Here is a 13,139-nt window from a genome sequence, read left to right on the forward strand (position 1 = left end):
TCTAAGATCTTGGGCAGGTTCATAATGGGCAGTGGTTATCAACCTGGTGTCCCCAGATGTTTTTGGCCTTCCAGAAATCCTAACAGCTGATAAACTGGCTGGGATTTCTGGGAGTTGTAGACCAAAAACATCTGGGGATCCAAGTTGAGAACCACTGATATAAGGAGATACGCTTTATCGAATAGTCTGGACCCAAGTCTCTAGTCAATAAAATCAGTATTGAAGGGTGATAGGACTTATGGCAGTGGTTCTCAACCTGTGGGTCCCCAGGTGTTTTGGCCTACAACTCCCAGAAATTCCAGCCAGTTTACCAGCTGTAAGGATTTCTGGGAATTGAAGGCCAAAACATCTGGGGACCCACAGGTTGAGAACCACTGACTTACGGGTTTCCTGTTGTGCAATGCTGAAACATCATGCAAGCATTTCAGTGTATCCAGTCCATTGTCTTTATTATGAGGCTATAGATCTAACGAGCAAATAAACAAGGATATAGATAAAGAACACAACATTCAAATTGCATTAGAATAGCTTTCCAAAAACCGATACCATGTAAAATATTTAAATTATATTTATTTATTTATTTATTTATTTATAGTATTTCAGATCCAATCAAATCACGTTTTATTGATTAGCCCATTGGCCGTATCAAAACATTTAACACATACACATACATACAACTTACAACCCGCATTAAAAAAGAAGTTAAAATAAACAAGCTGTTAACAAGATCCCGTTCAGGTCAAATATCTGCATCACCTCCACAGTTTACCCCAATTGATTCCAAATATGCAATTCTCAGCTGTGTTGCTTTGAATAGGAAAAGGGCTGTTTTGTGTGTGAAAGGGGCTGTATAGTATTTATATTTATATTTAAAGAAGACGTACAGCATAATATCTGAAGAGATCAAAATAAGCAACATAACCTAGATTTTGACCTAGAAATTATAATGCCTAACAGAAACAGCAACAACAATGCAGTGATGTTGCTGAGAGGAACAATAACCTGTATATATTAAAATATAAAACATAAACTTATAATCTGGATTGTTAGCTCCTTTCTACTATGATGAGGAAGTCACATGAAGTTCTGTTTCAGAATATGCTATTTTTGTTATTCCAAATGGAGAAAGTATCAAAGTCTCCAATGATATTTTTCAGCGCCCTCTTAGTTGATTTCTTACTAATTTTGGTTTTTGAGAAATCAGATGCATTTTACTTGCCTTTACTCTGTTCTATATTTTCAGTTCTATAGTTCCAGTTCTTTTAAATGTACAGTAGAGTCGCGCTTATCCAACGTAAACGGGCCAGCAGAACATTGGATAAGCGAATATGTTGGATAATAAGGAGAGATTAAGGAAAAGCCTATTAAACATCAAATTAGGTTATGATTTTACAAATTAAGCACCAAAACATCATGTTATACAACAAATTTGACAGAAAAAGTAGTTCAATACGCAGTAATGCTATGTAGTAATTACTGTATTTACGAATTTAGCACCAAAATATCACGATATATTGAAATCATTGACTACAAAAATGCATTGGATAATCCAGAACGTTGGATAAGCGAGTGTTGGATAAGTGAGACTCTACTGTAGTTGCAATTATATGAGGTTAATAGTGAGTTGGGTTTGTCCTCATGGCTTTTTTAAAGAAACTAAAGGATTTGTGTGGACTGTGCTGTTCCTTTCCCTTGCTGTGTCTTGCCCCACTCCTCCTTAAAGGAATTCATATGCCTTCTTCCAAAAAAAAAAAAAAAACACAACACTAGCCCATTTTCTACATGTTATTGTAATTTTATATTATGTAGCCAAGGGCTTAGGCAATTCCAGCAGAATAACTGAGATATTTTGTCTTTCCTCTGAATTAAACATCCATGGTGTACCACTGTTTGGAACTTCACAAATTTCCAAGGAATTTTGAAACACAAGGGTAGATTTTACCATGGAACTTACTCTTGTGTCTATTCTAAGCAAAAACGTGGGATATAATTTTAACAAATACATATAAATAAACAAATAACCAATATTCCCTGAGTTGGTAAGAAGAGGAATTCACACAAAGGATTATAACCCAGAAAGATGCAGGAAGGCCATTCGTTGACCAGATGCTTATAGTCACTTCAATCTGTTCATTGGTTTTATCACTTTAATTCTTTATCTTTTTTGCCTCTCTACGCCATTCTTTTTCTCCTTGTTATAGTGGTTCCATAGCCTAGTAAAGATTCTTTCCCAACACATACACACCAACACAAACACACAGAATTCTGCTGCCATCAATACACTTAGACTGGATCTACACTGCCCTATATCCCAGGATCTGATCCTAGATTATCTGCTTTGAACTGGATTATATGAGGGCCCTTCCAGACAGACCCTATATCCCAGAATCTGATCCCAGGTTTTCTGCTTTAAACTGTATTATATGAGTCCGCACTGCCAAATAATCTGGGATAAACAGAAAACCTGGGATCAGATCCTGAGATATAGGGTCTGTCTGGAAGGGCCCTGAGTCTCCACTGCCAGATAATCTGGGATCAGATCCTGGGATATAGGGCAGTGTAGAAGGGCCCTTTCTACAGAATTGGGTTTCCACCAGCCTGCCAAACAGTTGTATTGTCAATGTACAAAGTAGTGTTTATGCTTGTAAAAGGTGTCGTAAACAATCTTGTTTCCTTCAATTGGAATAAATGAGACCCAAGTTATCTGAATTGGACTTTCTTCTGGATAAACATGTTTACAAATGCACAATGAATATGTCAATCTACTACTTGAGTAATCTACTACTTCAGAACAGCCATGCATCCCATGACTTTTCCCACTTTTTCCTTGCTTTTGGGCTTTTCCCACTGAATCTCTCATAGTCTTACTGATTTTTTTTAATGGCCAAATTCAATAGACTATCCCTTCCAATCCTTTTGATGAAGTTGTCTCACTGCTTTCTTTAAACTCAGGCTTTAAATCTGCATCAAAAAAGAAATACTGAGTATAGAATGCAGTGCTCCTAGGCTGACTGTTTTTAATTTGTGTTGCATGTGTTACACTTTTTAAAAAACACTGTGTCTTTTATTACCAACCCAAGGATGAATTCACAGGTATAGTAAAACATATTTTATGTATTAGCAAGCTTTGTGCAAATAATAGTGTGCTTTGCAATCATACAACCAGAATATGAAATCACTATTATTTAGTTAGTTATAAAGCAAATGTAGTTCGTACTGTTGTGTAGAACAGTTCTTCCTCTTAACCTTTAGTAATCAGTTCCAGACTGTATTTGTAGCATGTCAACTTTCAATCATTCTTCCTTGAAAAACTCAGAAATACAGAATCATAATTTAATAGTGTTAGGAAAGTTCCAAGGGTGGTTTAGTGAAGCTTTCTGCCAATGCTTAAATACACAGCAAACTTCTCGCCTTTTGATCTTTGTTTAAAAACTTCCAAATACTTTTCCTCCAAAAATTTCTTCCTATACAGAAACATTTGAAGTTTATATTGACTATTTTCCATTATGAATATAAGTATGGTTTTTTAAAATACTCACTTTTGTTCTGTCATTTCACTATTTTGTATTCTATGGAAAGTGAAGTTTTAAATATATGAGTCCTTTTATTGAAGCTGAGATTTACTTGAGTGTGCCAGTATTTAAGGGTTTGGATGACAAATGAATTTTTGTAATGGCAAAGTTGTGATCTCTCATTGTTTTCCTGCCCGAGACAAGCCCAAGGGGGTTTGCAATAGAGCCGAGGTTTCATAAGTGCAGGGTTGTTGTATGTCTTTCGGGCTGTGTGGCCATGTTCCAGAAGTATTCTCTCCTGACGTTTCGCCCACATCTATGGCAGGCATCCTCAAAGGTTGTGAGGTATCATCCATACATCACAACCGCTGAGGATGCCTGCCATAGATGTGGGCGAAACGTCAGGAGAAAATACTTCTGGAACATGGCCACACAGCCCGAAAGACATACAACAACCCTGTGATCCAGGCCATGAAAGCCTTCGACAACACATTTTCATAAGTGCGCTTTTATAGACATAACATTGGCCTTTTTAATCCTAACTTAAAAGACATGGCAATTTATTTACTTAGAAAATATTTTAAAATTTTCTTGAGAACTTATAATCTTAGATCTATGGGACTTGAAGTTTAAAATACAAATGAAAAAAAATAATAAACAGAGATTTTAGGAGTAGCGTAGCGGGTTAAACTGCTGAGCTGCTGAATTTGCTGACTGAAAGGTTGGCGGTTCGAATCTGGTGAGCGGGGTGAGCTCCTGCTGTTAGCCCCAGCTTCTGCCAAACTACCAGTTCGAAAACATGCAGATGTGAGTAGATCAATAGGTACTGCTCCGGCAGGAAGGTAACGGTGCTCTATGCTCTATGACCTTGGAGGTGTCTATGGACAACGCTGGCTCTGGCTTAGAAATGGAGATGAGCACCAACCCCCAGAGTCGGATACAACTAGACTTAATGTCAGAGGAAAACCTTTACCTTTACTTTACCTAAGCTTTACAAATGACCTTTATCCTGTTACAACAGTTTTTCCTGTGCCCAGTTTTAAAAAAAAATACCATGCTTTTAGTCTTGCTTGCTATCATTTTTAATGAGTTCATAAGTAACATTTGATTATCCAGATACTCACTGGGGAGACATTTTACTAAACAGTGTAAATCCTGGTAATGCTTGAAACATTTAGCTTTGGAGGGAGATCTCTGTTCTGACTGTTCCTTTGGTCTCTTAACTCCCCAGGTTCTGCCACTTTGCACCACTGGCAGCAGCTTGCCCAGCCTCACTTGGGAGGCATTCTAGACCCAAGGCCAGGGGTTGTTACTAAGGGCTTCCGGACTCTGGACCTTGACCTGGATGAAGTATACTGCCTTAATGATTTTGAAGAAGACGAGTCAGGTGACACTACATACAAGGGTCTAGCTACCTCGACGCCGATTCAGCACACCGAGACCTCAGGTGAGAGGTCCCAAGCACAAGTGACTGTTTCAGACAGCGAGAATTACCCAAGTCGCTCTCAGGCTTTTCCAGAGGAGATGCAGGAACCCGCGACTGACGATGATGAGGGGTCTGGTGAGGGAACCTCATTAAGTCCAGCACAACTGCCATGTTTTCAGGATGTTGAGTATTGGGCCATTCTCACCTCTCTCCAGAGCAGCACCCACAGTGTTGCTTCGTGTGTAGCTTCTGCACGATAGTGCACACAAGAATTAACACGAGCCCATTTCAGAACTGTTACATCTAACACAATCATGGCTATTTCTATACTTCTTCTTTTTTTAAAAAAATGCATGGTTCATTCCCTCCATCCTCACCTTAATTTGATAAGAGAAGGCTGCTAAAAGAATGTGGTTTGTTCAGATCCTGAGAGAAAAGCCATGTTTTAATACCGATTTTGTGTCTGTGCACTTGTCTATTATTATAGCAAAATTATATTTTCTGTTGAAGCAGGGCTGTTGCGCCTGTATTTATTCAGAAGGTTGTTATTGGAGGTAGCAAACAGCACCTTGTGACCAAACACAAGCACTGTCTCTTTTAATAAGAGCAGTCTCTTGAAAACCAAACCCGCCTTAGGACCAAACTACACATTGCAGTAAATGGATTTTCACAGGTTGTGTTCAATTGCCATTGCAGCCATAATCTGGATTTTGGATTACAAGACTTTGGGGTTTTTAAAAACTCCTCCAAAGTTCTGACATACAAATCCTTCAATTGGAGCTGCTATTTACCTGGGTGTGCCAATATTTAAGAAAGTTGGGTTTGGAAAGCGAAAGATTTCTTATAATGGCAAAATTGTGGTTTCTCAACTATTTCCGTCCTAGAGAATTCCAAGGAAATTTGAAATAATGCTGAGGTTTTATATCTGTGCCTTCATACACATAACATGAACTTTTAAATGCTAATTTTTAAAGACTTGATAATTTCTTTTACTTATTATAACATTTTCATATTTTAAGCCATTTTTGTTGTTTTACACTAAGGTTATGTTTATTTACACCTGTGATATGATCTTAGATTGTTATCAGAGAAGCACTTCAGAGAAAACACATTGTCAGTGTTATATACTTTTAGTGAGTTTACATAGGGAACTAGAACAATTTGATATCTGTCATACATAGTATGACAGGGAAGGCTGTCTGACGGGATAAACTCAAACTAAAGATTGGTAGATCTGAAACTGGATCCACTACTCAAGTCGCTCTTTCACTTTTAGCAAATGTTACATCCTAAATCATTCTTCAAAACTGGAATAATGTTAATCATTTTGGTGGCCTTAAATCATAAAATTCAAATAAGTGTGCCAAAGAAGCTTGAAAGAACATAGTACTGTATTCAGAATTTGTAATATGATTTCCACATGTATGGACATTATATGCACAAAGATAATAAATATATGCCAAAAAGTATTTAGATACAGCGAAAGTATGTAGATACAGCTATTTATTTCTTCATATGGAATTCTATACATTTTAGATTCCGACAGATTCCAAGCAACCCCTGTGGGTTAATCTCATAGCTGATGGCAAGCATACATTACTGCCTTTATGGTTGCATCCTGGCAGATCTGGGATTCCTAAAGGAACATAAGCAGCTATATTTATACAGCTGTTCTTCAGTATTGTGAAGATACTGAATTTCCTCACACTTCTACTCCAGCAGTTCATAATTTACAAGTTATAGGTATATAGCAGGTATGGGCAAACACATCATGTGACATGCAGGGCTTGAGGAATCCAAGGCCGGAGATAAAATTGCTGGAAGAAACATTAACAACCTTAGGTATGCAGATGATACCACTCTGATGGCCGAAAGTGAGGAGGAGCTGAGGAGCCTTATCACCAAGGTGCAAGAAGAAAGTGCAAAAGCTGGGTTGCAGTTAAACATCAAGAAAACCAAGATCATGGCAACTACACCTATTGATAACTGGCAAGTAGAGGGAGAAAACGTGGAGTCAGTGACAGACTTTATATTTCTAGGCGCGAAGATCACTGCAGACACAGACTGCAGCCAGGAAATCAGAAGACGTTTACTTCTTGGGAGGAGAGCAATGGCCAACCTTGACAAAATAGTGAAGAGCAGAGACATCACACTGGCAACAAAGGTCTGCATAGTGGAAGCAATGGTATTCCCCATAGTAAACTATGGATGCGAGAGCTGGACCATAAGGAAGGCTGAGCGAAGGAAGATAGATGCTTTTGAACTCTGGTGCTGGAGGAAAATCCTGAGAGTGCCTTGGACCGCAAGAAGATCCAACCAGTCCATCCTCCAGGAAATAATGTCCGGCTGCTCACTGGAGGGAAGGATATTAGAGGCAAAGCTGAAGTAGTTTGGCCACATCATGAGGAGACAGGAAAGCTTGGAAAAGATCACCATGCTGGGGAAAATGGAAGGAAAAAGGAAGAGAGGCCGACCAAAGGCAAGATGGATAGACGGTATCCTTGAAGTGACTGGGTTGACCTTGAAGGAACTGGGGGCGGTGACGGTCGACAGGGAGCTCTGGCGTGGACTGGTCCATGAGGTCATGAAGAGTCGGAGACAACTAAACAACTGAGCAGCATGGGCAAACTAAGGCCCGGGGGTGGATGTGGCTCCCTGGGTGCTTCCCTCAGGCCCTCCTCATTTCCCTTATCCACACAGCATAAGGACATGAGGCCCACCACATCCTTATTCAGAAAGGACGGGGAGGAAGGCACCCAGCAGCGGAGAGTCCTCTATAGCGCTCAGCCACCGCATGCCTTGTCCTCCTCCCAGTATAAGGATGGTGCGAACGGCCCCATCCTTATGCTGAGAGGATGGCTCAAGGAAGGCACACAGTGGCTGAGAGCCCTCTCGGGTGCTCTTGGCCATCACCTGTCTCACCCTCCTCCTGTTATAATGCTGAGAGGACAGCCTGAAGAGGATTTGGGAGCAGGATTGAGGCAGTTGCCACATGTCTCATTTTCCTCCCAACATAAGGATGAGGAAAGCAGCCAGGAGAAAAACCTGAGGATGACCCAGGCCCCACCCTCTCACAGGCCGTCTCCATCCCAGTCTCACCCAGCACGTGCCCGGCCACCCTCCATCCCAGTCTGGCCTTCTCGGTCGGGCCCACAATGCGGCCCCAAGGCAAAAAAAGTTTGCCCATGCCTGGTATATAGACATCTGAATTGAGCAGAGGAGAGGGAGAAATCCATGATTTTCTTCCTTGGTGCAAAAGTTAATCCATTGTTTGCAGTTGCCAACAAGTGCTCCATCCTTTCTGTTATTTCGTCGTCATCTCACTCGTTCAGTCATTTTTGACTCTTCGTGACCTCATGGACCAGTCCACGCCAGAGCTCCCTGTCAGCCGTCACCGCCCCCAGTTCCTTATTTAAAATGTACTAATTATTTGAGGAAGGGAGTGGAACATTTGTTAATACCGAAAGCTAATGAAGTGACATAGTTACATATTTACGCAAATCTAATGCTCAAATCAAATTACATAGCCAAAAGTGAGGTGCGCATTAGATTCGATGGTGCATTAGAATCATGCATGTAAATAGCCTTCACCCTTCTATCAGGCTGAGGCTGGTGAACTCACCAGCCAGATGAAGGGATGCAGCTTTCTAACTGGCCTCATTCACAAGACCTTTCAAACTTCCACCTTGATCTTGATGGCCTCTTGAGGCCTTAGCTGGGAAGCTGCTGTTCAGCCTGATGCAGGGGCAGAGCTTCCCCTTGCTGTTGGCCATTCTGAGGCGGGCAGCAGAATGGCCAACAGGCAAAGGAAAGCCGTGTAATACATTCCACAACAAACCTTTTGAACAATCGATGGCGCATTGTACTTGAGTAAATATGGTAGCATGAGATACCAATACTATTCTTGCCTGGTCTACAGCTCAATGCAACATGGATGACTTGCAGATTGCTTCTGCACATCCCCTGCTCAGGCTTAGGAACGCTGGCAGAGGAAAGTGTACTAGGCACGGGTTGTTTTTGTTGTTGGTTATTTATTTTTGCATTGCTTCTGCAGCAAAACCTAGCATATGGAATCTGCCCTCAGATCTTTGATATGAAAATGCACATGTTACATTCAACTTCAAAGGAGAGAAAACTCTGTCTATTCCAAAGCTTAACGTGATATAGGGTATGACCTTTAGAGTTCTCTGTATTTCATGGAGAATACCCAATATCCTTACATACGTGGGTATTCCACCCAGAGCAGGGACTCTGCAAGGCAGTAAGGCACACATAGCCAACTTGTGGCTTTCCAGAAGTTTTTGGATTGTGACCATCATTACATTTGTCAAGCATAGCCAGTGGCGATGAATGAGAGAATTGCAGTACAACAACTTCTGAAGCAGTAGTTTTCAACCTGTGGATCCCCAGGTGTTTTGGCTTATAACTCCTAGAAATCCCAGCCAGTTTACCAGCTGTTAGGATTTCTGGGAATTAAAGGCCAAAACATCTGGGGACCCACAGGATGAGAACCACTGTTCTAAAGGAAAACTTATCATCCAATTGTGTAATGAGGTCATTTATCTCTTGCAAGGATATATGTGAAAATCTGCCAGATTCTCACTAGTACAGTGTTCCCTATTGCAAAAAGAAAAAAGAAAGTGCACTGTAAATTGTTATTTCCCAGACTGTCTACTCCATGAAGCATTAGACAAGTCTCTATCATAGTCCCACCCTGTTTCTATCTCATACTTATATTTGTGTTGGAAAGCAATAACAATAACAACAACAACAACGACTTTATTTTTGTATCCTCCATCTCCCCAAAGGGATTTGAGGCAGCTCACATAGGGACAAGCCCAACCAACACAGTTAGAATAAAGCATAAAATTAATAAAACAACATTATAATAACGGATAGACAACAAACAAATAACATAGTAAAAACATCATCGAGCCAACACTGGTCTGGGTAAAACAATTCTGAGGAGCATTAGCAGGACTAGTGCAATTCAATGTTGAGAATAGTGCTAATAGATAAAGTTCAAGAGTCATATGAGGAAACTTCAGGTGTTGTTATCCAGATGTCTTGAATTACAACTCCCAACTGAGAGAAATAATGGGATTTATAACCTAAAAATATGTGGGCCATTGTTTTTTTAAAGATACATTGAAGGCTTTGTGCTGATAAAATTGGAAAGTGCAGCCTCTAGGACAGGGTTTTCCAGACTCTGGTTTTCCAGGTATTTTGAATTGTATGTCCCAGAACTGTGGCAACTGTGACTCCTGGGAGTTGAAGTCCAAAACACCTGGAGGACTGGAGTTTGAGAATCACTACTATAGGGATTACCAAAGTGTACTGTCTAAATTGCTGGGATGAAGCTGTTGTTTTTGATATATTGCATTCTATATGTCTAATCGATCCCAATCAAGATGGCCTGGAAACTGTGTTTCCACTTCTGATGCTAGTAGTGTTTTTCAGTCGTTTTCCTTGGGGCCAAATCACATCTATCCATTTTTGTGATAGACTTGAGACCATCACAAGAGCAGAGTGATGATCCCATGACTAAATTAGTTATATTCATTCTGTTGGAATTCAAAATGAATTTGAAGTGCCTTGCCTCTACATAATGTTTTGTTTTGATCCAATGGTACAAAAGTGAATGAAGATGGAAGTCTCATATTTTATGTATCAGGAATGTGATTGGTGAGTTACAAGAAGTAACTGAGATACCATCTCTGATGGCTGGAGAAGAGGATAACCCTTCTTTTACATACATTTGTGTTTTGTTGTATGTTTGTTGTATCTTCTTGCAATGGGAAGAACCTTCCTTATAATGTATCCCACCCAAAAGGTTGAAATTTTTGTTCCCTTTGCATAGAAATGCCTCATCTCAGCCTTCATGCTTGTACTTAATGGATCATTTACAGGAGGCTCACACTTTTCTATTATGTTCAAAGGACAGAGGATGCTACAATCGTGTGAAAAGCTTCGCTGTTGACCACTGGAGATGCTGTTTGTCCAGGTTTTCCCTAGTGCTATCTTTCAGGATCAGTCCTTTTGATTTCTAAAAATTGGTTTCTCTTTGATTATACCTCATACTGGGCTCAATTGCTACTTTTAGCAGCCTTTTCCTATCTTTCCATATTCATTAATAGCAGTGAGTTTTTAATTGTCTTACTGCTTCTAGAATACTAATATAATTTTGCGAGGAAACAAAATTGATTAAAAGGTTGCTGCAGATTGGGATTAACTATATTCTATAGAGAGAACAATCACCTAAATTCAGATTTTCACTGTGTTTGTCTGTTTTTATTTGTCAGCTAGCACTGAGCTGTTCTACCTTACCTTGATTTATGTGTCAACTTCCAATATATCTTTCTCCATATAATATATTTTTCTATATTGGTTATTTGAAATTTTATCAACTATTTTAACTTTCTGCTTATGCTTCATGATGTGCAGAGAATCATGATTGCTAGGCCCTGGCCAACCACTCCTTAAGTATTAACTAATTTACATTGCTTGCACTGAACTCTGAAGCATCAGCAGCAACATTTCTAGAGGTGATGTACAGATTTTTTAAAACATTGTACTGTTAATTGTTGTGTTAACCAATAATGCAATTTTAACACTGTGTGGTGGATCGTTCATTAGGATGGGGAGCTCCACTTCAAGTCACTTTTCACCTACATAAGCACTTTTACATGCGTAGCTCTTTCACTTTCATATATAAAGACTGCATGGCTAGACATGAGCCATCTTAATTATTTTGTTTTGTTTGCCTCAAATGTCGAGAAAATGTAGCCACAACAGATGAAAAACATTGTATGTTTCTCAGACTCTTAGGGACTTTAGAGTGGCATTTGGGTGTGATGTTTCTGTCCAAAGTAATGTTTGGTGGATGCTTAAATGTTAGGTGAATGAAGAAAAATACTCACAGGAAACTCACCATCATGTTCTTGTGCATGACTTAACTAGAATGATTTGTAAAGACTTGTTACTAAATAAGACCACCTATGCAATCATGATATCTTCACAATAGTACGTAACTTTGGATCATTACTCAGTAATCATTTTGGATACATGACCTCTGAATTTCTGAATTATGTTGCAACAAAAGGGCTATCCATAAAGTATGTCATATGTCAGAAGGGAGAGAAGTAACCCTATGATAGTAATCCGACAGTAACTCTATGACACAGACTGATACAAGTATAGTGGTGTCCTCATTCGTTTGTTTCCTTATTGGAAGCAAAAAACTGACAGGTACATTTCTGTGTTGCTACTTTGCCTATTTCCTTTATAAACTTCCATTGCCTTAATCTTGTCTTTTTTACATATTCTTTTGTAGACTTCTTGCTTCCTAAATCTCAGTCCTCAGTTTTTCTTGTACTCAGTCCATGTTATCATTGTCTAATCTGATCATCACAGGACATTGATAATTAATACAGTAGAGTCTCACTTATCCAAGCCTCGCTTATCCAAGTTTCTGGATTATCCAAGCCATTTTTGTAGTCAATGTTTCCAGTATATCGTGATATTTTGGTGCTAAATTCGTAAATACAGTAATTACAACATAACATTACTGTGTATTGAACTGCTTTTTCTGTCAAATTTGTTGTAAAACATTATGTTTTGGTGCTTAATTTGTAAAATCATGACCTAATTTGATGTTTAATAGGCTTTTCCTTAATCCCTCCCTATTATCCAAGATATTCTGCTGGCCCATTTAGCTTGGATAAGTGAGACTCTACTGTAATAGAATACTCTTTGGCATGTCTGTTTTCGTTTTAAGTATTTTTAAGCTTCACAAAATACACATTCATGCAGTAAATGAGTTTTGGAAAAGCATGACTTTTTAGAGATCATAACCTTTTGGGAAACCAGAAATCTCCATAGCCTTTTGGAAGCATGACCCTTTTTCGGGGATTAATTGACATTCGCACTATTTGGAATAATCATAATCCTTTTGTAAAACATGATCTTCCTGAGAAGAGTTAAATACTCGTTTGAGTGAATCTTCTCCTTAGTGGTTAATATCCACTAATATGCAAGGCAAATTAGGTTCTCAGCTGTTAGACTGATTTACCTGGTTACCTCTCTGTACTGTTAGGAACAAGGATATGCCAGTGCACAAAATATATAGCCGATCTTCAGAAGTGTTATTTCAGTTGCCCAAAAACATCTACTCTCCCATAAAATATATTGCTTTTAAGTCA

At 39.3% G+C, this 13,139-nt stretch overlaps 1 protein-coding gene across 2 annotated transcripts in view; it reads left to right on the forward strand.

The window, feature by feature from the left end:
• The window catches only part of trak1 (trafficking kinesin protein 1), a 104,894-nt gene that overhangs the window by 75,129 nt on the left and 16,626 nt on the right, over positions 1–13,139 (forward strand). The window contains exon 13 of one of the 2 annotated variants that reach the window (XM_062984177.1): positions 4,744–5,073. In XM_062984177.1, coding sequence (XP_062840247.1) covers positions 4,744–5,073 — 330 coding nt within the window. The remainder of the gene's footprint in view (positions 1–4,743; positions 5,074–13,139) is intronic. The other variant, XM_062984176.1, reaches the window with a different exon arrangement.

This window comes from Anolis carolinensis, chromosome 6 (genome assembly GCF_035594765.1).
Source record: "Anolis carolinensis isolate JA03-04 chromosome 6, rAnoCar3.1.pri, whole genome shotgun sequence".
In the NCBI taxonomy this organism is placed as follows: Eukaryota; Metazoa; Chordata; class Lepidosauria; order Squamata; family Dactyloidae; genus Anolis; species Anolis carolinensis.